The sequence below is a fragment of the Lichenostomus cassidix genome, chromosome 6, assembly GCF_008360975.1.
Source record: "Lichenostomus cassidix isolate B80296 chromosome 6, HeHo_3.0, whole genome shotgun sequence".
Lineage (NCBI taxonomy): Eukaryota > Metazoa > Chordata > Aves > Passeriformes > Meliphagidae > Lichenostomus > Lichenostomus cassidix.
Window position 1 is genome coordinate 11,814,973 of NC_139487.1, and position 26,307 is coordinate 11,841,279.

Below are 26,307 nucleotides of genomic sequence, written 5' to 3' on the forward strand. Positions count from 1 at the left end.
TGTCTCTTAAACAGTGATTCTTTGATACTCGTCGAAATGCTGAGAGAGCTGGGGATGTTCAGCCTGGAGAAAAAGAGGCTCCAGGGAGACCTTAGAGCACCTTCCAGTGCCTGAAGGGGCTACAAGAGAGCTGGAGAGGGAATTTGAACGAGTGCATGTAGTGACAGGACAAGGGAGGATGGCTTTAAACTGACAGAAAGCAGGTTTAGGTTAGATATTAGGAAGAAAGTCTTTGCTGTGATGCACTGGCACAGGTTACCCAGAGAAGCTGTGGATGCCGCATCCCTGGAAGTGTGCCGGGACAGGTTTGAGCAGCCTGGTCTAGTGGAAGGTGCTCCTGCCCACGGCAAGGCGGTTGGAACTAGATGATCTCTAACCCATACAATTTAATTATGTTACAGAATTAAAACCTAATTTTGAATGAAACTGGTACTGTGCGATTGAAATTCTTTCGGGACAAATTAAGCGTTCATTAGTGAGCCGCCTGGGGGGAAAAAAAATAAGAAAAAAAGCCGTGGGCGGTAAAAACGATGAACCGGTTGTGGCTCGGCGCATGCGCGGTGGCGCAGCACTCGTCCTTTAGAACTACACTTCCCAGCGTGCCCCGCGGCGTTCCCACGCACGCGCCTCGGGCCGCGGAGCGACCCGTGCCGGCCCCGGTCCGTGACATGGAGGGACACAGCGGATCCGGGGGCCCGGCGCCGTCGGGCGGGGAGGGAGCGGGCGCAGGCCAGGGCCCGGGCCCGGCCGATGAGGACCGCGACATGGAGGGGACCCCCAGCTGCTCGGGGTCGCGCTCCCTCCCCTTCGAGTTCGAGCGGGGTCGCTCGGAGTCCAGCGGCGATGAGGACGACGACGACGAAGACGACGAGGAAGAGGAGGTGGAGGAGGAGGAGATGGAGGGCGACACCGGGGCTCGGTTCGGGACGGATGACGGGGAGCTCGACTCGGACGACGAGCGGGAGGTAAAGGGGGCGGAAGGGTGCCCGGGGCACGGCAGGCCCTGCTCCCGGCCTGCCCCGCGTGTGGGAATGGGCTGCTTATTGTTTTTACTATTTTATTGGTTTTATTACTTATTTTAATATTTATTTCAGTATTACCCAAGTACACTTCATCTGTCTCACTGAAGTGAGAAACCCTTGCAAACTCTCGGCGTGGCTGAGAGGGTGGCGGAGGTGGCACGTGGGCGAAATGAATGGTGTTATTGAGGGAAGAAAGCCCTTTAGTCGGGCTGTGAGACGAGAGGAAACGGAACCTGAGAATCTAATGTGTCACCTCTTTCAGACACATCTCAGGTCGTCGCTATTGAAGAAATTTGTTCTTTTTTGAAACTGTTATTCAGCCAAGAAGATTGTTTAGGAACTACTTGTGTGCGTTCCTGATAAATGTTCTTCGTGACGAGAATTCAAAGCTGTGAAAATTCAGTGCTTGCTTCAATGTGTGTTTGTGTAATCTCTAACTGTGTGTAGAAACAGATAGCTGTCTCTTGTCATACAAATTCTCTCTGTATCTTGACTTGGGACCCCAACACACTTGCTGAGCATTTTGAAATAATGATGTTGTTTTCCACCACTATCTACTTCAAGCTTGCTGACTATGTGATTTTGTTAATAGAGTTTATCCAAAAGAACTTTTCCCAAAATGACTCTTTAAAGTTTTCTTTTTAGGTATGATTCATGAAACAAATCGGATTACTGTTGTCAAAAATGTTAATTTAGAAGAGTAGGTAAAAGTTTTTAGAAAAGAGCTATGTATGATGAGTGACTGATCTGTTACAAAAACCAATTCCTGTAGCATATTGATCCTGTTTTTTTCCATGGGTTTAAGGCAGTGGTATTTTGGAAGCTGCAGTCAGGGAATTTCATGACTCAGCCTGTGCATTCAAACTCTTACCAATTGTCTTTGCAGCGTATGATAAACCTCTCAGAGCTGACCCCCTACATCCTGTGTTCCATCTGCAAAGGTTACTTCATTGATGCTACAACTATTACAGAATGTCTGCACACTTGTAAGTATCTGTCAGTATTGTCTGTCTGAGGGTTTAGTTGCAAATTCAAGCAAATTCAGCCGTTGAGATGTTCTGAGTTCAGGAAAATAATTTTCTGTTTGAAGGGAATGTGTGTTGTGCTTATTCTGTTCCTTAAGCGAGATATACTCGTGGGTATTTTAAGCATCAGAAAATGATGAAATGAATCAATCATGAAGTCAGATGTCCATATTAAGACAGGGGAAGATGTAGGAGAAGATAAAGCCCAAGTAAGACAAAAATAGAGCTGCTACATATGTTTTCTTAATTTTTTTTTTAAGTAGGCTCTGGGAATTTGAGTGTGTAACTGAGAAAAGAAAGTTGAGTGGCTCTGCTTGTTTGTTGAAAGTTTCCTAAGCTGTTGTTGATGTGAGCTTGTAAATTCACAAAACCTGATAAGCGCCTGTGTGGAAGTACCAGTTCAGATACAGAAAGAGTGGTCTGCACCCATGGGACAGTTTGTCCATAATCTGATGCATGGAGATAGGTGGGTAATAAACTGATTTAATTGTGCTTGTCATGTTATTTTTTCCCCTCAATTCTAGTGCTAACAGTTTCTCCAGTGCTAACAAAACCGTTTTCTCTCAAAACTAATAAAACCCTTTCTGTGAAGCTGACTCAGCCACACCCATGTTCCTACCTGATTCCAATAATCCTGGTTTACTAGACCTCCCAACCACTCATACTGCATAAGGGAAAACTCCTGTCTCTCTTTGGGTTTTTTTTGTTCGGTTGGGTTTTTTTGGGGTTTTTTTTGGGTTTGGGTTTTTTTTTTGGTACTGCTCACTAGTTAGTTCTTTAGCACAAAGTATTCAGCACAGTTTTCAATTTAGGAAGAGGCACGAGTGTTAGTAAGGACAGCATAATGTTGCAAATGCAACTGTGGTGGTGTCTTAGAACTTTCCTGTTAAGTGTTATGGAAAAGTTTCCTCTATTCAGGCTGATAGGGAGCTGATTTGATAGTAGGTTATTTATTCTTGATATTTCTTCTCAGTAGCTTTCCTTCCAAATTTTTTAATGGCTTATAAAACACAATGAAAATGGCATAGTTATGATTTCTTGCCTTGTTTCTACTGAAATTGTAGGGTGCTTTTCAGCAGCCAGTATTCTGTCTTATCTCTACTTGTGTTCTACATACACATTGAACACTCACCCACACATCCATTGGATGAGGAGTGTTCAGTGACTTCATTTTGTCCCTGACAAGTTTTGTTTGGGAATTCTGGGTGGTTTTACCCCTTTTGCTTTAAGAGATGGCACTGTATGATGGACATGTGACTCCTATAGGGTTTCTTTTCTTTACAGTTTGTAAAAGCTGCATTGTGAGGCACTTCTACTATAGCAACAGATGTCCAAAGTGCAATATTGTTGTACATCAGACACAGCCCCTCTATAATATCAGGTAATAAGTTTGTGCCATTTTTACACATTTGCTACTTGCTTTTAAATGTTTTGTTTTACAGACTTGTGCTTTCCTATTTGAAATGACAGAATGGTTATAAGAAACACATTGTGTTCTTCATTAGTATGAGTTTCATCACAATAATGAAGATTAAAATACTCTTTATTGCTTTATCTAGTTTGTATCTATTCTAGGGTTCTACCCTTGCCCTGGGTATTTTTATGCCCTTTACTCAGTAGTACAGGTGATACACTTAACTATTTGCTTGGATTTTCTCTTAAGATGACGCCTTGTTGGTATTGTATATCTATAAAACTCAAAAAATTGAGTTTTAGTTTCTTGAGCTGTTCATGAAGGGTAGTGCTTTAAACTTTACATGGCTTCTATTGGAGCTCTGCTGTCAGGATGAGTATTTAGAGAGATGTGGAGTTGCTACTCTGTCACTGTATGTACATCCCATTTCAATGTTGTATTTGGCATCTTTTTTACAGTTCAATGAAACTGTTTTGTGTTGCACCAAAGACTCTCCTTTTTTTCTTTTCTGTTTCATAGACTGGACCGACAGCTGCAAGACATAGTCTATAAATTAGTTGTCAATCTGGAGGAAAGTAAGTCCCTTTCTCTTTTATATTGCTATCTAAAGATTGAAAAGAACAGAAAACAGAGTAATTCAAGGTCTTGTTTCTAGTCTGGGCTCTGAAATAGTTTTGTGATGTTTCGGTATAAGTTGTAATGAATTAACTGTGACAACTGGCATCTTTCTGGCTGCTAAATGCTATTATGGGTAGTGGTGTGTACCCTATCTGAAACAGCTGTCACTGTATCCAGATAAACATCCAGATAATATTTCATAGCCACTCCTCTTACTTTTGTAGAACTATATCATATCTTTCTGTGTAAAAAGTTCACTTGGCTCAGTTGAAAGAAATTTGCTAAGACTGATTCTCACAAATGCTTTTATTTTTTCCTCATTGCCATATTTATTTGTCTGATTTTAGATGTGTTCACTGTCTCATCTCATTTACCTTCAGCTTTGGGAGCCAATGAATCTACACAGTCCACCTGGGTGGACTGAGTGAAATATACAATGTAGTGGATATGTATGGACTAGAGATGGTATTTGTTTTTATACCATGAAAATATATGTTAAAATCTATGTATATGTAAAAATATGTATATATAAATATAGGATAGAATAAAAATACCATGTTCTATATGTACGTGGTATAAAAATACCATGTCATGTCATGAGCCATGACAGCCAGAAGGATACTAGTTCTTGCAGCTATTTCCGTATTATTTATGTTCAGTTTCTCTGATTTCCTCCCAGTTTTCACAAAAAAAAAAATTCTGAGTTTAAACGTCTCAGCCTCATATGAAATACTAGTGATGGTGGAGGTCTGTAGAAACTTGGAAAGTTTTTGCTTCTCTGGCCATTGAAAATTGGTCAATGGGAATGGATATTCTCAGCATCTGAAACATTTCAATCTGTCTTGGGCGTTTTTTTCAGGAGAGAAAAAGCAAATGCATGACTTCTATAAAGAAAGAGGATTAGAAGTGCCCAAACCAGGTGAGCTGTAATCACTTCAAGGAACACTGTTAAGGAAATACTTACTATATAATTTGTTCTAGAGGGCTTTTTTTTAAATATTAAAAAAAAAATTAAATATTAGCTCACAGCTGAAGATGGAAGTAGTATTGGAAGTATGGGATTCTTAATTATCCAAATACTATAACTTGTCACAGATCTCAGATTGCAAAAATAGATTAATTGGCAACACTTAAACCCTAATCATGGTTGGATTATTTTAAACTGTTTATTTCACCTACAACCAGGAAATATATGTAAAATGTGCTTTAATTTTATTTTCTGGCTGTTTATAAATAATAGACATTACAAAGGAGTAAAAATGAGAGCTTCAAAGTCTGCTCAACAGTAGGGGATTATTCTAATTATTTTGTGTCTTCCTATCAAAGAAACAACGTTCTTTAGAGAGTGCTCTGTTGACAGGTATTAAAATGCTTGTTTAGATACACAGTGTAGAATGTAGGAAGAACTGATTTAGTAATAAAAGAAGGATGAATTGCATGGGCTTTTTTCCTGATGAGCTATTCTGTTTTGCTTGGTGCATGTTAGTATCTTATGCTATTTTTATTTCAAGATTTTTGCATTTTGGCTACTTGAATATTTTAGCTGTCCCACAGCCAGTTCCACCGAGCAGAGGAAGACCTCGAAAAGTTCTGGGCTCAGTGTTCCGAATCCCACCAGAACTTGACATTTCCATTCTTCTGGAGTTCATTGGGTGAGTTGTGGGCAAATATAAGAGCAGCTGGCTGACATGAGGGTGCTGCTAGCATGTGTTGGACCATTAACTGGCTCTTGGTTTTCATTAAATGTGCATTTCTTCCATCTCAAGTAGCAGTGGGGAGCCAGTTTTAACTTACAGTGCAATAGTGACAGCCAGCTATGCACAGCCAGATGATGCAGATAATTAAACGTTTAAGACGTGTCTTCCTATAAAAGTAGCTTCCTACGAAGTATAGTTTTAAAATGTAGATGTGTTTTAACAAAGTGGTGCAGTCTCAGTAAACTGAAGAGGAATCCCTGTGTGTTCCAGTCCCTGATCCCTGCAGGTGGCAGTACTGCTAATGCTGGATATGCTCAGTGCAAGCACTCAGCAGCTTTCAAATAATAGAAAGTTTTTAACTTTCTTTGGTTTATGAATCCACATACCTGACTTAATTTCAGTGTTCATATTATTCATGCCTGACTTGCAGAAATCAATTTAGACCTCAAAGCTAGTAAAATTGTAATTGCCTGAGAAACAAGATGACTTTTGATTCTGTGTTGTTATATTTGGTTTTTTGGTAGTTATATTTTAAGCTCCTACTACAGCATTGGCAGCAAAGCAGGTCATGCTATGCAAATACTGTCTATACTATGTAAAACTGTCCACCGTGGTTTTGTTATTTATATGGAGGGAAGCACAGAATGTTTCTAACAAAAAAAAAAAAAAAAAAAAAGATGATGGCTTAACAACATATACTTGATATTTTATTTTAGTGACTTTTTTAATCTTGGCTATTCTTTGATAATTTATATAGTCAAAATTAAAGTGTTTATATTGGCAATGACAGATTAATAAAGCAGTTTGGATAAAGAAAACTTGGAATAGATTGGATCAGCCAGAAGAAATTGTTACTTTCTATGTTGTGTCTTTACAGTATATAATGTGGTCTCCTGTGGCTGTGGAACTGTATCAAAGAAAATGACAGCTGTAGTGGAAAAGCTTATTTTTGTTTTGTAGTTCATGACAGTTTTACTTAGCTCTGTCTGATATCTGGTACATATTTAGAGGAGGAGATACCCAATCACAGTAACTTGAAGTGCCATGTTAATGTGTGGTCTGCACAAGTGTTAAATTTTTTGGCTATAGCAAATGGTCAGCTGATTTATAGTGATGTTTTATTCTTTTGCTTGCCATCTCCTGTGCTGTGAAAATACTGCATTGTTTCCTCTCTCATATGTACGTACTTGCTAATGCAATGCAATAATAATGAAATGTCATGTATTGGCCTTAATTAACTGAGAAATTTATACATTGCACTACAAGAATGTGTGGAGTATAGATGATCAATGGCAGATCACATGCTCAGGCTGTGCAAATCAGTGAACCTTGGCTGAAGCCAGCTGGAAATGTGATCGTTTGCCATCTTTGTGTGTATATCACATTCCTGTGAAACACATGCTGCTTTCCTGAGTTCCTAGGTAGCATTAGCATTAATACTGTCATATGAACAGTCTGGAAGGCCAGCATCTGGCCTAGAGAGCCCCTAAGGTGGTTGGGTGTGTTCTGTCAGTAACTTCTTAGGTACTGTCTGGTAAAGTTCTAAATATCAAAGGTCAGGAAGTATGGATGTTTAAGCAGTATGAATATTGCAACCTACTCCTATGAAAATTAGTTTTATGTTTTGTTTTAAAATGGCTTTAGGCTGTGTTGGGTTTTATTCACATTTTATGTAGGCAAAACTCAATGTCATAAATAGCTGGATTCACAAGAAAAATGGAGCAGAAGAATTAAGGGTAGGAGAAACACATAGATAAATTCAGTCTAATGTTATTTCATGTATAGCACTTTAATGAAAGGAAGAGCCTGAGCTGGGAAAATAAGTTTGATATGCAAGACTCATAAATCAGTAAGTCACTGTTACAATAAAGAGCTTGAGGATAACTGTTAATCTTAGCAATATTGACTATTTACTCTTTTGTTTTTTCAGAGCTAATGAAGGCACAGGGAATTTTAAGGTACAAATGTGATTAAACTTTTCTATTACAGTTTACTTCAGAAATAATTATAACCTGTGTGTCTTTAATTTAGTTTGGTTTTCTTATACTGAGTGCAGCTGGAACTTTCATCAGCATAACAATGATCAATCTTGTATTACAGTGTATTTCAAACCTATTGTTGTATAACATCACACCTACCCAGCACTTTTTCTTCCTTTTATCCTTATGTTTCACAGTACTTTTTTCATCATCTTTTTCATCTTCAGTATCACCTATCCTTTCTGTCTCATATTTGCCCTTCTTTTTGGTTTGTTGTTTATCCTGGGGTTGTTTGGGCTACCCAAAACATAGGGCTGCATTTAAAAATTAATCAGTTATTATTATTTAAATGTTTTATACAGCATCTGGAGTCTTAAAACATACTTAGTCCCTTCCCTATGAGTTAATCTGCAAGTAGATCAGAAAAGGGGCCAAAATGTAGGCTGTCTCCCTCTGTTACTGGGTTGTCGCTTGGATTTGGAGTTTACCAGGGATCAGCGCCAAAATCTTTAACTTAACTTTAACTTAAAATCTTTATTTATTCTGTGCAGCCTTTGGAAAAGAAGTTTGTGCGTGTTTCTGGGGAGGCAACCATTGGACATGTGGAGAAATTCCTCAGAAGAAAAATGGATCTAGACCCTGCTTGTCAGGTATGTCACTTGCTTTGGCAGTCATAAGTTGTCTGTGCTTTGGACAGTCATTTCCAGTGTTCATTAGATTGTAGAAGTAGTGTTAGAGGTGTTTAATACAGTAAGGATTAAAAAATCAATTCTTTACAATGTTGTGATCTGCAAGGAACAGCTCTTCTGGTTCATTTGCAACCTGTTCAAATTTTCATAGTGCTGTACTAATTGGACAGAATTTCTAAAGTGCCATGTAAGATTTCAGCCAATGAAATTCAAAAGCCAAGAGATTCTTCTGTTTCAAAGGTAGAACTGGACAGGAAAGTGGGAATGTGGGAGCATGCAAAGGCAGAGACAGGTACAAGCTGAATAATAGTAAAATTTAACTGAAGGTAAACAAGGGCTAAGAAAGAATTACACTATGGATGGTTATGTTGAAATGGAAGGTATGAAATACAGACACTTTCCTCCAAATAAGAATTCAAAGGCGCAGAATGTGGTACAAAAGAATTTAGCTTCATATTTCTCAACCATTATGAGAGAAAGTGCATGTCAAAACCAGTTTTCAATTCTTCAGTGTATTTCAGCAGCCATTCAGTTGAAAAAGTGCAGGAGTTCTGTAATGTGTAAATAATTTCTTTCAGAAACATACATTTCAGACATATTGAGCTAAAATGCACTACTTTTGCAGTACCTTTTCCTGCGTTTATCTACAAAAAATTTATTGTAACAGTGTTGAATTGTGTCATACATGGGACTTGAAAAGATTTGACTGTAAGGAAGACACAGAGTATTTCCTCCTTTCTCTCCTCAGTATATCAATTGCATTTTTGGTTTCATTGTTGAAACTTCTCATAAGGAACACTAAGTGTGGCTGTTTTGTGATTGCAGTCAATTCCTGCTGAATATCAGCTTAGTTTGACAGTCTGCAAAAGTAGTATTTGAGAATGTTCCAGTCATTCCCTGTTAGAGCTGATTTAGTGACCAAGTGATGTAAGGTACATTACCCATCCTCCTGAATTCCTGACTCTGCTTGAACATGTCTGACGTAACATTTTTATGTGGAATATGACCTAATACTCTTGCTTCTTCATTGAGCTGCCCAAGTGCAATGGATTTAGGTTAATGAAGATGTGAGATAAGCCATCTGGCTCGTGTGTGACAGTATATATAAAAGTCTAAAAACGAGTTTTTGAAGCAACTGCCTTTGTTCTTTTTTTCCTACTCTGAGGCTTCAAATTACTTTCAGACTTCTGTATTTGCATTTGCAAATGGGTTATGATTTAAATTCCCTAGTTTATCTGAAGGTTAAGGCTTCATTTATTTTTATCTATCACTTGGGCTGGCAGACTGTAGTTTACTCTTTCTGATGCTTTGTTTTGAACTCTGTGCTTTGGGCAATGATTAATTTTCTGTATGTGTTTATGTATACTTCTAATTACAAGGTCTCTCTTAAATATTCTTGCTGGAATTTGTTGGGAGAGGGTGAAAATAACTTTTTAGAAACTGGAATTGCGAGTTATAGCTGCGTAGGTAACATTTGATATGAGCTAAATACAAGATGTGGTGTTTGGAACCCAGTAGATTCTTGTCATTGACATCAGAAGTTTCTTCAGAGTGTGATTTCCTTTGAGGTGTTCCTGCAGCAGCAGTATTCCTTCTTGCTCTTCTTCCTGTAAGCATGAGAAAAACTGCTGAAGACTTGCAGCTCAGCTGCTCAGAATTTATTAATGTAGCTGATGGAACAGAAATGTTCCATAAGCAGATGTGCATTCCTGAGAGTGTGTGTGAACTGCAGCCTGGGGGTAGATTGGAAGAAAGGAAGTCTGTGCTCATACAGTGTAGTTGTTGATGCAATTTCTTTATGCCAGTCTTAGACCCTGAAATAAAAGCATCCAGAGCCTTTGGAAAGTAAACAGCAGCTAGAGGAAATAGGAAACTCTGACAGCTTTTTGAATAACTAGCCCAAATGCTTACGTCAGTCTCTAAAAGTTTTTCTTGTCCTTCCCTGGTTTGTATGAGTTGGTATAAAAACTACTGATTGAAGTCTACTGCATTCTGGGCCAGATTCTCCCTTGGGATGAGTCTTTTGTGAGGTGTCCCTTACATGAACTTCTCCTATTTTTATTTCTGTCTTACCTAGTGAGTATGAATTTATAATTGTCTGTTATGGTGGCTTTTAGAGAAATAGCTCTAATAGCAGACATGCCACCTAAAGAAAAGAAATGGCATAATGGAAAGCCTACTTTATTTAAATACGAATTTTAACAGAAGTGACTGAATATTCAGCAGATCCACCTTCTTGCTTCCTTTCAGCAAAATGTCAAACTACCGTTATTGCTGTATCAGGCAATCAGTACTAGTTGGCTTCAATTTTACCAGTCATTTGAAATTTTAGTAAATTCATAGCACTTGTGATGCTGGTGCCTCTTTTGTAATGGAACATATTAATTCCCGAATGACTCAAGGATTCCTCTGAGACACACTTCGCAACTTATTTTCACACTGACCTGGGATTTTTTTATTGTATGTTTTATTCTCTTGTTGTTATAGAATAAACCCTAGCATAACAATTAGCAGGCAGAATTTCAGGCTTTGGTGTTGGAATTAGGAGATTAGGCACTTGGTATTCAGAGAACTTTAATACAGTAAATGTGAAGACCTCTTCTCGATTTATTGTTAGACACTCGCTCTTTAACAACTGCCATTTGAAACTGGAGCAGCAGGTACAACAGTACAATACTTTCAAACAAACATTCTAATTCTGCTTTGAAAGACTGTCGGCAGCTGCAACTGTTTGTATCCTGTATTGGTCAAACAGATTAGGTTTTCTATTTCTGTAGAATATAGTAAACATTTGTGTTATGTTTCAGTGGGTGCAGAATTGAGTTTTCAGTGCCTTATGGCACTGAACACTTACAAAAGTAAGTTTTCACTGAAAAATAACAGAAGTAAGCTTATAAAGCAAAAGTAGTTAAACTTCTATTACTGGAAAGTAAAGCATGTCTGTCTTCCTGCAGTAATAAGTGTAGGGGTTGGAATGCATGGAAGATAGCAGAAATAACTGCAGCCAGTTAAAAAAAAAATAATACATTTTTTCAGTTGCTGTGTTAAATACATCAAATGTTGATGTTAAATATATGCATGTGAGTATATATGGATCAATATTGTGTGTTATGTCCACACAATTTTTTTTCTTCCTGGCTTCCTTCTAGAAGCTAAAAGCAGAAGTACTACTAAGCAGTTTATATCTTCTGCATATTAAGAATCAAACATGAAGAGAGTATTCTGTTTCATTCTCATACAAGACATGGTGTAGTAAATTAGTCCTTTTTGAGTCTCTGAGGAGTAGAATTCCCACATTGCCAAGTCTCAGAACAACATGGTCTGCCAGCATAAATCTTACTAAATCTTTTCATGAAGAATGAGAGAGAGGTAGTGGGTCAGCTTGCAGAAGAAGATAAATCTGGGGGAGTGGAATAGCTGCAGCACAGAGTGCATCCTGTAGTGGAAAGTGGCTGTATAAGACAATACGTCATGATATTGCAGTGTGTTCCCTGACTGCTGCAGAGGCAGAGCTTAGGCAGTTCCCTTGCAGAAAGCTGTGGGACAGCTCATTGTCAATGCTCTTAAGTTCACTTCTGAGGTTTTGTCAATTCACAGATGAGAGCACTCTTATTTCCCTGTCTAAAAATTTCTCATAAGGAAAATGTAAACAAGCTGCAGTTGAGAGAGCAACAGTGCTGTGTCGGCTGCTCTAATTTGGAATGTTCAGCACTGGATTGACATTATGCACAGTAAATCCATGTTAACTTTATAGAGAAGCCTATTTTTCATAGTAGTCAAGGCAAGGAATTCAAAATACCTGATTATGGTTTGTGATTTCCACAAAATTGCTGTTCTTGTGGGCAGTAGGTAAACAGAAGTGCCTTTTGTAGAATTGCAGGCACTGACAGAGTTCAGCTGCAGTAGAGGACAATGTGTGGAACTGCTGAGTATGCCCTGCAGCTCCATCCCAGAAATACTGACTGTGTGCATGCTGAAGGAGGACTGTGACCTAACTGCTGACAATGGCATGCACCAAGATGCTCTTTTCTATTAAGACACTTCTTCCAAACAGCTGCATTAAGTGGAATCAGTTGTGTATTTTCTCATTCCAGATAAGAATGAGGGTGGCAATGGCTCATTTTTTGTTGGTGGCACAAAGTTTACCTCTTTTGCAACTGATGAATGATCACAGATGTTTGTGGGATCATTTTAATACATGATCAGAATTCCCATTAAATTAATCACAGCTATCACTAAATAGTCTGTTTCAGTGGAAACACCAAACTGAGTGAAACAATAAACTGTCCTCTCTGTTCAGCAGTGAGCCCAGGTCAGGGCCATGAGAGGCATTAGGGCAGGGCAGTAGTGCTGTGAATGCTAAATACATTTGGACAATAAAGGTAAAGATGGGTTTAGTGTCTGACATGCTAGAATTGAACTATGCTAATAAAATTGGCTTCAGTATTGTTTTGCTACTCCAAAGGTAAGTTGGGCTTGACTATGTTTGTGTTTTTTCACAGGTGGATATAATATGTGGTGATCACCTGCTAGAGCACTACCAGACACTGAGGGAAATTCGTCAAGTCATAGGAGAGAGTGCAGTACAGGTAGGTGTGGCAGCTGGGGCTTTCTGTTCCAGGTTTTCTGTTTCAAAACAGAAGACTTCTCTCTTAAGCTCTCAGGTAGCACCAGCTTGTCTGAAGAAGTCACTTAGACAATCTCTCCATCTTTGACAAAACAATTTTTATCTTTTAAGTGGAGTTGACAAGTGTACCATGTTCTTGATATCCTGATGTTCTGGATATCAGGATATCAGATTTATGTTGGGTTTTGTTTTGGCTTTTTTTCGCCCCAAAACAAGTTGCTATCTTATCAGTGATAAATTGTACCAGCCGTTCTTTCAATTAACATTTCTTGTTTTTCCTCTCTGGCAATTGCAGAAAATCTCTGCAGGAAATCAGAGGACAAATCCCAAATAAGTCTACCCTTGTGACTGGGTCAGGAGAATAAACTTGTACATAAAACCAGAAATGAAAGATAGAGGGTAATGAATACAGTAAATGTGCTTGGTGCATATTTTATTGGTTCTGGTCACAGCATGAGTGTATGGCCAACTATTTCTTGTTGATAACTTGCTGTCTTTGTAAATAAGAATGCAATTTTTAAAATTCTTTGTGACTCTTTTCAAAGCATCTTTAAAGGATCACACCATTTTAGAAGTGCTGCCAAAACAGTGACATACTCTGCCAAGTGCTTAGTAAGACAGAGATGTGAAACTGTGATGTATGGTAAACTGTATATTAAGCTAAACTTGGAAGTCTGAAAAGTTAGTATTTAATACAGTGGGAAGAAATAGGATTAGATAGGTATTTTATTTGGAAAGCAATCTTAGCAGATAGCAGAAGGGCTGAAACAGTAGCAAAATCAGCTCTCCTCACTCGTTTTTGAGCATGCACAAACCTTTACATTTAAAATTCCTGCTGATCTCTCTTATGCTACAGGAAGGTTTCTGTGTTCCCCATGTGTTAGGGGCAGCAAGTGAAAAGCTGATTTTGAGATATCTTGGGCTTTCCATCACCTGTAAGTGATTTGAATCACTAGGAGGGATCCCAGAGTCAGGGCATAGGTATTTGGCTCATGGTAGTGTTGGCAAGACATCAGAAGTCTTTGAGGCTTGTGCTGTTTCTGCAGTTGAACGGAATAAATGCCATACCTGATGTCTTAGCTGTTTTATAATAGCATGAAGAAGAAGTTAAAACATAACCTAACCCAGTTTGGGGAGCAGAGGATAGAAACTGGGAGGAAGTGGGTACTGGTAACAAACTTGTTTCTGGTGTTAGGAGTCATTGTGACTAAGTTCAGCAATAAGCACATAGTGATGGAAGTGCCCTGTACTAAAAGCTTCAGTTAATGGCAGGGGATGATAGATTTCCCAGTCCAGGGCTATAGTCACATATATCGTTTTAGACTTGAGCTTAGCATGAAAGCTTTTCGTGTATGAGAAATGCTCTTGGGGAAGTACTTGAAGGAATACTGCATCAGTTTCATTTCTTGTCAGAATTGGGTCTGCCTGATTGATGTTTAGTGATAAAGTACCAGTCAGCAGCTCCACAAAGAGAACAGTTGTCTTGGGATGCATTCTCCAGTGATGTTTCAAGCCTCATTTATTACCAAATCAGTATGCTAGCAGTTAATTCTCTCAAGGCTTCTCTATTGGACAAACAAATAGAAAAAAAAATCTTGGCTTTTTGTGAAGTCTTGTTCTTTTATAGTCACTTTTGACAGGAAATTTGAAAGATCAGGTTCATCCTTAATTTCTCTTCATTTTGTTAGAAAACCTCTTACGATGCCAAACAGTTACAGTAGGAATGTTGCTTCTGTCTTGATATTGAAGTAATGGTGACATTTTCATGTTCTTCAGTCTAACATTATATTGTTTTTTAAAAATCAAGAGGATGCATTTCTAGGATTAAAAAAAACCTTGGAAAATATTTTTAGATAATTACCCATAAAAAAACCCCAGAGGATAGGTCGAGTCTAAAATGGTGAGGGTTGTTTGTTTCTCACCAGGATCTGAAATTCAATAAGGGGCACAGTTGTCCTGGCCAGTGAAACTACAAGTACAGAGGAACATTTGATGAATTTTACATTAAACTCCAAGGGCATCTTGTGCCTTTGTAACTTTCCAGCCTTTCCAAATCAGTGTTGAGCTAGGAATGTCCCTAACAGCTCTCACCAGGATGCTGAGACACTGTTCAAAACTGCTGTTGTCATTTACAGGTTTCTGAGGTTCATTGTAGATGCTTTATGCAAAGAAAACAGCTTCAGTAGCTACTTCTGTGGCAGAAAGTCATTTAAAGGAAAAAACATTGGGCTCTTTTATTTAGATGAGTAGAACCACTGTTAAAAGAGAAAAATAGCTGTTATTCTGAGTCACATTTTTCATTTGTAAGTTCATTCATGCTAGCAGTTATTCTTTTTGCTGGGAAAATTAATTTTAAAATGCAGATAAGTTTCTCTTTGGCAAATAAATTAATTTTAACATGTGTTCTTTGCTAGCATTTGCAGTGCAGCATAACATATGTTGTGTGTGCTTTATTTTTCTGGACTATAATTGCTGGGACCATAATTGTTAGTAGCCTTTACTTACACTGAATGGTTATTAAGATTTGTTTGTGAAGATTTTGGGTGCTATATTTCTTTTTTTTTTTTTTTTTCCTACTGACTAGCACTGTGTAGTGATACCTTAGAGACTGAGTAAATGAAAGTCTCTTGGAGGTACAAGCCAGCAGGATTTTAGCTCTTCTGGAAACATTTCTGCCTTTCTAACAAGTGTGGGAAGATCGAGTGTGATCTGATGATAAAATAAATATTCCTGATGCTGGCCCCATAGTAACTTATTTGGGTTGTTTTAATTTGAGTGAATAGGCAACTAATTTTAGTGGTTGAATGTAAGCAATTGACATGTTCATTTCTGAGTAGTTGACAGAAGGCTAAAAAAAGAATCAGGAATTAATCTTTTAGATGTCAAGATATTTTGACATTTCTGAAATTGGGTGGTTGGTTACATCTTCTTAATTAGCTGAAAGTAGGATTTCTAACTCTGTTAGGGCAAAAATATAAAAAGTTCACTGACAAAATTTATATAATAAGAAACAACTTGCAAGGAGTGAGCAAAGACACTTACAGAAACTTTTAAAGGGTCAATTTTGTTACCAGGGATTGAGATCTGCCTGTAATTAAGAGTGTGATCAAGTAGCTGAGGAAGGAAGCTTGTTATTAACTAAATGGGAATATAACTTCTTCCCTGTATTACCTTCCTCCCCTCTGCTGCACAAATGCAATATGATCCAAGCTGCTGGTTATTTTCACTTGTCTAAAACTGGGCCTTCTCCGAGTTCTGCATCACTGATGGATATAATGAGCTCACACATGGGAAAAGCTAAAAGGAGTAGCTTCCTTCATGTCCTTGGCCCTTGGCACAGAGGTTTGGCAGATTATAATGGTCTCTTTGTAGCTCTCACCTTTTTGTAACCCAATGCTATTGTGCTATTTTTTGGTCTCCTGAGCTAGGCAGCAAGAGCTGTGCTCTAATTTAATTACTGTGACCTTCTAGCACACATTTCCTATGGAAGTGTTTTACTCTTTGCTGTGGGGTTATTGAACTTGGAAAGTGGGGTACTTTTTGTTGCTGCTGCTCTTAGAACATCAAAAGGGGATATACTCTGATGTGTTGGTCTGTCAGTTCCACTCTAAAGTTTATGGTTGGGTGTAACAGGTGGAATCCTTTTCGGTATTTTTTTTTTCTTTTTTTTTCTTTTTTTTGGGTCAGGGTCACAAATGAGTGTCAAAGGACACTGGAGAGCTTTGCTTTTCTTTTCTTTCATGCCTGCCTGAGTTAGTCTTGAGATTTGTAATGAGCAGCGAGAGCTCATTCTCTGTTTGGACTTCCTTTTAATAACAGTATCTAGAGAAGACAGGTGAACATAGATAGACGTGTGTAATACTTTAGAAGTGAATAATTACAGAGTAAGAAGTGCCAGTACTGGGGTAAGTCTCAGCTTCTCTTTGTAGAGAAGGAATTGCAGTGGGTTAGGCCTTTGGTTTAGCAGGAGTATTTCCTTTAAATGTCCAACTGCCAAATGTACCATTTGAAAACTGTTCTTCAAAGAATAGCATTTTGTAGCATTTGTAGCATTTTCTTCTTGTGTAAATATTTCTTTCCTTTAAGAAACTGCCGTGGAGGAAAAACTGGGTTTGACCACAATTTCTCTCCAAAAAATAAACTTCTGAATGTGTCTTATTTTCTCTATTGAAGGAGCTAATACGCACAAGGAATAAGTACCTTCGGGAAGGTATAACAATTTTTATGTGCCGAGAGGTTCCTGAGTAACCTCTTAGAGCCTGTTCTACCTAACAAGAAGTGAGGACAATCAGGCTTCTCTCTTCATATTGCAATGCTGCCATCCCAATTTATGTTAGTCAGCTAGTGAGTTAAAGCTCTTGTCTCCTGTATCTTTTTAGAAGTTAGCAATGCATTCCTGGTTATTAACAGGATGAGAGGATGATGAAAAATTAATGAGTTGGTACTAATACATCATCTTACATCCTGTGTGTTAACTGATAAAAACATCTGAAGCAAAGAAGCAAAATATGGTAGAATTTCTAACGTGTGCATTGGTACTAATGTAGTTCTCTCTCAAAAAGAATTTTTTTTTTTTTTTTTAAGCCTGACTGTATAGATAGGTGTAATGCAATGTCAGATTCCCAGTGGATCTGTGGTGGAAGCAGAATAAGTGCTAGGCCTTTCAGCAGCTGTGTGTGAATTAAGTGACGTAAGTAAGACTAATGGGTCACAAGTGTCCTGTTTCACAGGTGAAAGGGTTTTTTATTATGTCGAGCAGTCTTTGAAGAGGAGATACATGAATTAATAAACTAATAGTTTGTCATTTGGAGTTTTTCTAATCCAATGTATTTATTACTTAATAGATGCAGAGAGTAGTATTCTGGACTCTTCTACTGCAACTTTTGGCAGCACCTTCTAGAACTACTTAATGGATTACTTTTTTTTTCTGCCCCATAATATCATTTGGAAATCAGCACAACTTGTAAATAAGAGCTTATTGTATGAAGATAATTCCATTATAATATTAAAATAAAAGCAGTACCAGATTTTACTTTTTTTTTAACACCTTTCTCCATCTGAAAGAGGAGAGGGGAATACAGTTATTAGCCTTGATATTTCAAAACTTGCATTCACCATATGGAAGGGACATGGTATAAAATGGTGAGATTTTGCCTGGGGTCCTACCATGCAGCAATTGTTGTACCAGGTGATGACAGAAATGCCTCCTGGAGAAGAAGTGCTATGATGATACAGTTTCTTTCTCTTCTCTCTAGGATGGTCTGCTTGTACTGCACTATGGCCTGGTGGTATCTCCACTAACTTAAAGGTTGCTGGAATATCAGGAGGCAAGCAAATCTGAAGTCGTGGAGCTTCTTCACTGCTGTTTCTCACCAAAGAAGCCATCACATTTCCTGTGGCAGGAAGCAAGTGAGAGAAACCACCACTAACTGCTGTGTGCTTGTAATGTAACATCTGACTTAACCACTGTAAAAAATTGCAGCTTCTGTAAGTACAGCTGTAGATGTTGGTATGCTTCATGTTACAAATTACTATCTTCAAATTTCACTCAGCTCAGGGAAATTAAATGCTCGAAGTAGCTGATTTTTTTTACTTTCTAAAACCACAAGATTTCACAGGGTGAACAGCCTTTTTTTCCTCCAGGCTCTGAGATATCTTTTGCTAAGTGTCTAGCTAGAACAGTGCTCTCAGGGATGATCTTCAGTGAGCAGTATAATTTGTTGTGGGGAAGAGACAGTCATTTGCCTAAAAAAAAAAAAAGTGTACTGTGATCTGTCTTTGGATGTGATTTGGGGAGAGGAAGGAAACTTCAGAAATGCAGACCAAAATAGGTAGAAAATGATGCAGCATAAGCATTGTTTTTTGAGAAGTAGCATTAAATTTAGTTGTTTTTCTTGAAGAAAGACAATTTTGTTTGCACTGGAAATATATTTGCTGGTCGTTTGGCTTATACCAAATGGTGGATCATGCATCTCTAGTCTGAATGGAGATGAGCTGGCTGTAAGCTGGTTAAACTATGCATGAAAAAAAAGTAGCACCTCTTTCTACCTGCTTGCTGTGTGTAAAGTAATCACTGTCAACCTGCTTCTGCTATCATGTAAAATCTGTCAGCTGACTTGACTGTCAGGAGCATAAATCCATTCACTCTAGCACATACCTCTCCAGCAGCTGTGAAGATGGTTGCTTTTTCCACTCTTTCTAATGTGTTTTAGTGCATCGTAGTGGAGACCAGGGTTGAGTAATGTAATACTTGCCTGTTACTACCAGATTCACAGAGGACATTAGGTGACTTTAATTTTAACATATTAAAATACTAGGTTTTGTGACAACTGTAACACTTCAAATTTTGTTCTGTTTAAGATTTCCGTGTTGTCTTGTGCCGCATTAAGGACCAGAGAGCTCTGTGTGTTATGGTCTTGCTGCATTCTGGGTCATCAGTGTGGGGAGTCATGAAAGCTTCCATTAGGCACCAGGCTCCTTCCCTTCCCTACAGTCAGTGTAGGGAAAAGGAAGAGATTCCTTTATAAGGCATTTCAGAGCACCTAAGTTACAGAATCACAGAATTGTTAGGGTTGGAAGGACCTCTGGAGATCATCTGGTCCCAACTCCTCTGCCAAGGCAGGATCACCTGGAGCAGGTGCACAGGAATGTGTCCAGGTAGGTTTTGAATGTCTCCAGAAGGAGACTCCATACCCTCCCTGGACAGCTGTTCCAGTGCTCTGCCACCCTCAGTGTTGAGAAGTTCTTCCTTTTTTCAGTCCTCCTTTGTTTCTTTCAGTCAGTTGGTGAGGCAGCAGCAGCAACTGAGATAAGTCCAGGGGTGAGAGTTTAATTGAGCTGTACAGGACTTCTGGAGTTTGGGGACACCTGAGCAGCAGCCCCAAGCTCCTTCCAGACCTGGAAGCCCTTGGCAGCCAGTCAGGCATGGAGGGGACATTGCCAGGAGCAGCGAGGGAGGTTGAAGTGTCCCTGAGGAGTGGAGCAACCCTTTGTGGCCTCTGGACCCTCTCCAGGAGCTCCTTGTCTTTCTTGTACTGAGGATCCCAGAACTAGACACAGCACTCCAGATGTGGCCTCACCAGGGCTGAGTAGAGGGGCAGGACCACTTCCCTAGACCTGCTGGCCACACTCTTCCCAATGCACCCCAGGATACCATTGGCCTTCCTGGCTGCAAGGGCTCAAATGTTTGTTCAAATTTATTTCTTCACTGTCAGCCTAAGAGGACTGGCATCGTTTGTCTAAAGAAAGCTTTCATGAATCTTCCCTCAGGTCTTTACAATAAACATCCTTTTGTCTGTGAAGGTGGCACCATAAGGAAAAAAGTTTTGTTTGAAGTAATTCTCATGATGCTTCTAAAAAATGTAACAAAAAGCCTTTTTAGCTACAAACTCCTATTTTACCTTTAAAGTTTGTATAAAAGTAGTGTTTAAAATGCAGCAGAAAATGAGATTATTTTGTAAACACTTTGTGAGTTGTGTTGATAAAAGATTATATATTGTAACAGTAAAATAAACTTTATTTTAGCCAATTTAAATTTGAGCCCTCGTGTTTCCATGCCATGTTTCTTATGTCAGCCTCAGAATTATAGTAGATGGTAGTGAAACTGCTGAATATGCTCTGGGGTTGTTAGAATGACAAATTTCAATTAAGGGGCTGAATGGTGAAGAGTAATTCAATACCAGAGTCTCCACTGGAGCTAAGTGTGGTATTGTTAGCTGGAGTAACATGAAATCTCTGGGACTCTCCTTTTAATAAGGATTTTGGTGAGAAATAGCTCAGTAAAGATGTCGAGATTGGTTTTTCCACAGAAATACAGGAGAAAAACTCCCGTTTTCATCAACAAGAACGTCTTTTTGTGAAAGCCACCTCTTGATTATTTTCTTTCATGTTTATGGATGTTGTTATCAAGTCCCCTGTGAATCTTTCTCTGCCGCTGAGATCTGGATCTTTCTCTGCCACCGTAATCAAGGCATCTGGTTCAAATACTCCATATTACCCTTCCTGTTCCATTAGCACTCAGGGGTTTGTTTTTGATGTATAGCTCTGTCCTAAAAAAACATTATCAGTTTAGTCACATTTTACATTGCAAATTCACCCCTAATCCTGGCTTGAACTTCACATCTACAGAAGGGCTCATGTGCAGAGTTTAACAGCTGTATAGAAGCTGATAGTTAATTCAAATTAATGTCATTCTCAGATGCATTTGACTTGCATGGCCCCAAGAGGGTTATGCTGCCACTGGCACTAATGTCAGTGTCAAATTCTGTTTTTCAAAAAAAAAGAAAAGGGCTCCTGGATATCTTCAAAGAATTTTCCTGTAGGGTAAATCACATGCCAGCTAAAATGCAGAAGGCCAACGCTCCCTATTTCACTCTTTCAGTGGCTTAATGAGGATGCTCGAAGGTCTGTTGCCTGTGGTATTTTAACATGAATGCTTAGTGACCTGTTATTTCCCTTTTGTCCACTTCTCTCTATTTCTTCCTCACCTGCCTTCAGAAAGTGTATTTTTAGCATAGTTTTCCTGGCAGAACATCCTGCTTTCTTTCACCTGAAGGCACTGATGTGTTCCTACTCTCCAGTGCTGCAGTTCCCCTGGGGCACATCCGTGGCAGCAGGGTGACCTTTAGCTATTGCCAAGGCTGAGCTGGGGCTCTGTGGTTTTCCTGCATAATCAGCCTGCTTGCTTTAAAATGTGCCAATCTTTCAGCTCTCCTGCTGCTGTTTTATTTCTGTTGGTCTCCTTTTAACCTTGGCTTCCCTCCAGTCACTTTTGGTGCTGATGATAGAAGAGCATCTGTAACAACAGGCCGTCTATGGGATGGCATCTCTGCCCTCATGGGAGATGAGCCAGCCTCATGCTCTGGAAGTGAGGGAAGTTGTGCTTGGATTCATTCATTATTTTATAGACGCTGTTGTTTCTTTACTTAATGAAATGATTCTGGTTTTACTTCCTTGTTACCTTCTTAGCAACATCATGGCTAACACAGATCCTAATTAAATACTGCTTGTAAATGCAGCATAATTCTGAGTTCCTTTACAGATCTGCTAATTCCCAGGAAGAGGAGATGGTGAGCCTTAGTTTCCGGACTTCTTATAAATGCAGAATCAAGCTACAATCAAGTTGTGAGCGCTGAGTCGTATTGGTCGCATTTTGCCTGCTTTCTTTGTGTTCCGTACAGATCCAGTGAACCTTATAAGAAGATAAGGTTCAAGAGACTGGTGAAATGTGCAGCTGAGCCCTCTAAGCAGAGGGGACCTGCAGTGGCCAGGGACAGCTGTCATTTATGTTCTGAGCACAACAGTGCACCCAGCCTGGCTCTGCACTGCCACCAGACCGTGGCACACATGAGCCAGGGGAGCTCTTAATGCTTGTCTCTAGATGTGAAACAGCTAAAGAGTTTTATTGAAAAACCATTCAAGCTTGTCTAATATTAGTCCACACTGAATTTCTTTTCAGGGAATCATTAGGGATTTATGTGCAATGATTTATGTTAATACATTTTTAACAGTCACTAGCAAAATTACATCCCTGGCATTTCTGGTTTTACTTTGCTTCAGTGTGGAATAGCATTAGTATGAAATTTGTGCTCAATACAAATGAGTGGAAGAATTCACTCCAGCAGTTGAGAGAAAGACTATTAACAGATATAGGAGTTTTTATGCATTGCATGCCTTTCTTTTTAGAGAGATTGTCGCATTGTCCCCATGAATATTTTAATATGCTCAGTAGAATGCAGTGAGGGCCAGCCTGAATGTTTAGGTTCTTTAAAATGTATTTTTAGGCTGCCAAAGACCTGCTGAGAGATGGAGACATTTTGCAAATGGTACATTCTCTTCACTTCTGCTTTTTATTTGGTTTTTCTACCTCCTGGTTCTTCTGTAGCCCTAATTAGTTCAGCAGAAAGAGAAGCAAGGTGGCCACAAATGGAGTTTTACCATATCATCTTTAAGACACCATTGTTGAATGAGTCGAAGGATATTTACATTTACTGAGGTTTCAGAATGTTGCCATAGATACAGGTTTAATCACTGGACAGGTCCAATTTTACTATTTTTGATTTTTGAGAGAGAAATGGTAATCACATCTGAGGTGAAATGCAATATTGATTGGCTGCCCTGCAACTGCAGAATTCCTACTGGAGCTGTACTGGATTTGGATTTAGTATAAAACAGTGCATTTGTGTCAAATACGGCAGTGATCTGCAAAAGAAATATTTCCCAAAGTAGAAAAGAGAACTTGTGTTTTCTAATTGTGTGGTAAAATAGTCTATTTGGAAATGAAAGCTTAAAATGTCTGTTTTCTTCCAAGGGAAACATTAACAGTAGTAAAGTGAGTGGTGGAGACTTGACAAAGATTGAAAAAATTGTGTGTTCCTGTGAGAGCTGCTTTGGAGCCCTTGGTGTTGAGGTATCCATGGCCTCTGTCCTCTGAGTTTTCTCGTGTCCAGCAGGGGAAGCTCAGCCTCTCAGTCCATGAGGATGCTTCACCTGCACACCTGATAGAGTTAAACTGAAAGAGGTTTGGTGTCTTTGAGACTTCCAGTGCTCTCAAATGTGGCTGAAGTTAAGCTGTTGAGCATAAGAAATAATCAGGGGAGGATGTAGGGGGTAAAGAGGACATGGAGTCATAGTATGATCCTATAATCTTTGCTTCCTTAAAAATCCAGCCTGAAAGTTTTGGCTTGCTGAATCATTTTGACTTACTTCTGGCATTCTTATTCATACATTTCTCAGGCCTCATTGCTAGACTAGGAATTTGCTAATGAAGTGTCATACATGGGGGGCACAGGGCTTTTTTTTTTTTTTTTTGGCATTGCTACTGAAAATTTGCTTAAACTTAATGACGTTCTATGCCTCAGTACAAACCATGTTTTTCAGTCTGATCTCAGCATTTTCAAATGGCTTCTCCAAACAGCTGCTTCTTACAGACCACACTTGGGTCTTCATGTGCATCATCTCAGGGAATAACTATGTGTCTGTCAGTGCATTTACAAGGCTGCTCTGGAAATTGGGGAGCCAAGAACTTGTTTTTGCTTGTGCTCTCTGGGAGGCAGGCAGGCTGCAGCTGCTTCTCAGTTCAAAGGCAAAAGAGCAGAGTGACCCTGCTGTGCTAGGAATGGACTTTGGGCCTCTGTTGTTTCAGAACTGATACAGCACCTCAAGACCTTTGCTTCCATCAGCAAGTGAATGTGTACCTGGGGCTCTGGAATTGCACTCTGACACTTTCTGGGTATTTCCCTTCCATCTGAGCAGATGTTTAGCATGAACATTGTTCCTTCTTCATGTTATGCTTTATGTCAGTTCTGAGCAGCACAATGTCTGCTTTAATAAGGATGTAATTGCTTGTCCCAGAGTGGCAGGCTAATCTCTGGTTGAGCTGGGTTTTGGATGAAGACCCCTGCAGAGTCTGTAGGAGTGCTTTCCCCCTGACCCCCCAAGTCTGCAGCCCTTCTGGTTCAGCTGAAAGCACTGGAACAGACCAGGGTCAGTGAACATTCCCTCACCCCACCCCAAGCAGTGCCCTGTTTGCACATCGTGCTGCAATTGCCAAGTGATCCTTATTCCCATAGCCCTGCGAAGACTTGCACGAATGAGCTGGCATTGCTTGTGCTATTTTGACATAAACTCTGCTTCAAAGTGTCAAACCCCAGTGGTGTGGACATTTGATCATTCAGAAGCATCTGTTTGGCTGCTGGTGTTAGGGCTCTGTGTGGGTCACTCTCTGCAGGAAGAAGCTCCTTTCCTTAAAGAGGTATCTGTGCCAAGAGCTGGCAAAGAGAGAGTTGGCTGGATCCAGCCAAAGGTACCGGAAGAGACTTTGCTCTGAATTGCCTATTGATTCCTTCCTGCTGAATGACAGCATTCTTCCTCAGTCTGGAAAAGGAGATCTTTGCATTCCTGCCAAGGGAAAATGTTTGGGGTTTGCTTCTTTTTCTTCTTTGGCTGCTTTTTCTTTGGCTTACTTCTTAATGAATTCCAACATCTGGATAAGTGTCATTAGCAAAACTTCTCCGTGTGCAGCAACATTCTCTGTTTTTAAGGAGCTGTACATCTCAGCTGCCTGGGCCAGCATCCACATCCAGAGAAAACAAACAGCCAGCCCAGAGGTAGGAATTTGTCCCACTGGGTGGAGGCTCAAGTTCTCCCCAGCATAAAGATGAAGGGAATGCAGTATCATGGAGAAAGGGCTGCTCTCTGCTGCTTCCTGAGCTGATGGTGCAGTCCGTGTCCACAGCTGCCTTTTATCCAAGAGGCTGAGGTTTTATAGAGGTATAAATCTTTCAGCATCTGCAATGTGACTCACTCCTTCCCTCTGGCAGCCTGGGTGTTTAACCCAGTAAGAAAGATGGGACCACAAAGGAGGATTTATTGCCCTGTTCCAGCTTATGGTTTCACTGTAGAAGCCTTCTGGTGCATATAAGCAAGCAGGTAAAAGGAGCCACTCTGAAGAAGATAGCAATGGAAAAGAAGGCATGGATGGAGATAGTCAGAGGTCAGTGTTGGCAACATGTTCAGCCAGGCTTGTCCTTCTTTGCTGTCATTTTTCTAATCCTAAAGAAAATGAGAGTGTAGACCAGGGCCTTCCTGCCTGTTGTCCCTCTATCACCTCTGGAGTTAAACACCATGAGACAGCACAAACTGCTGCAGAGCTCCAGAAATGCAGGAAATCTCTGGGCTGGCCCTTGCACTGCAGCTGTTTTCTAAAATAGCTCCTTGTCCTTCCCACAGCTCCTTCACATTGATATCACCAAAGTAAAATTCTTAGCTTCATTGCTAGCATCCAGTTAGCTGAACAAGCAGGAATTCTGACAGAAGATTGTGCTGGGAACAAAGGACAGGTCAGGCTGCTTATGCTCAAGGGACAAATGCAGCAGTGCTGGAGAGTGTTTGTGATTCAGAATATATTTCATTAGCTGCACAGTCACATCTGCTTTTTATTGCCCCTGTGGATTGGGAGAAATACTGTGTTTGCATTTCCTAACTGACACCTGAGCCAAGAGATATTTGGACATGTCTTGATCCTTGTTTTATGTGCCAGTGCCTTGGACTTAACTCTGCAGGTGCTGGCTCCCCCAAGCTCTGCCTGGGCGCTCCAAGTTGCTCTGTGCTGTGTTGCTGGGGGCTTCTGGTGAGCTGCACTGCTCCAGCCATGCCCTGGGCTCCCTCCCTGGGAAGGGAGTGCCCCTTGCTTCACCCACCTGCAGGGCTGCCCTCCCCAGCAGTGACCAGCCTGGC

General features: G+C 39.8%; 1 protein-coding gene across 2 annotated transcripts; it reads left to right on the forward strand.

Moving 5' to 3' along the window:
- The first annotated feature begins 398 nt into the window (after positions 1 to 398).
- On the forward strand, positions 399 to 20,605 carry PCGF6 (polycomb group ring finger 6). 2 transcript variants are annotated; one of them, XM_085064918.1, is made up of 10 exons: positions 508 to 965; positions 1,909 to 2,008; positions 3,332 to 3,428; positions 3,981 to 4,036; positions 4,939 to 4,998; positions 5,623 to 5,731; positions 7,707 to 7,734; positions 8,307 to 8,405; positions 12,947 to 13,033; positions 18,327 to 20,605. In XM_085064918.1, exons 1-10 carry the CDS (start codon positions 531 to 533, stop codon positions 18,375 to 18,377), a joined length of 1,122 nt encoding a protein of 373 aa, XP_084921044.1. In that variant the 5' UTR covers positions 508 to 530; the 3' UTR covers positions 18,378 to 20,605. The 2 variants fall into 2 exon arrangements, 1 of the variants encoding a protein (XP_084921044.1); XR_014853171.1 differs by lacking the exon at positions 7,707 to 7,734 and having other exon boundaries at positions 399 to 965; positions 18,327 to 18,374.
- Positions 20,606 to 26,307: the final 5,702 nt, after the last annotated feature.

What these genes read in the sequence shown, in the direction of transcription:
- PCGF6 (XM_085064918.1), top strand. Translation starts at nt 531, where the DNA reads ATGAACCGGTTGTGGCTCGGCGCATGCGCGGTGGCGCAGCACTCGTCC. An exon ending in ACTCGGACGACGAGCGGGAG is followed by an intron (nt 966 to 1,908) that starts GTAAAGGGGGCG and finishes TTGTCTTTGCAG; the next exon opens with CGTATGATAAACCTCTCAGA. An exon ending in ATTAGAAGTGCCCAAACCAG is followed by an intron (nt 4,999 to 5,622) that starts GTGAGCTGTAAT and finishes TGAATATTTTAG; the next exon opens with CTGTCCCACAGCCAGTTCCA.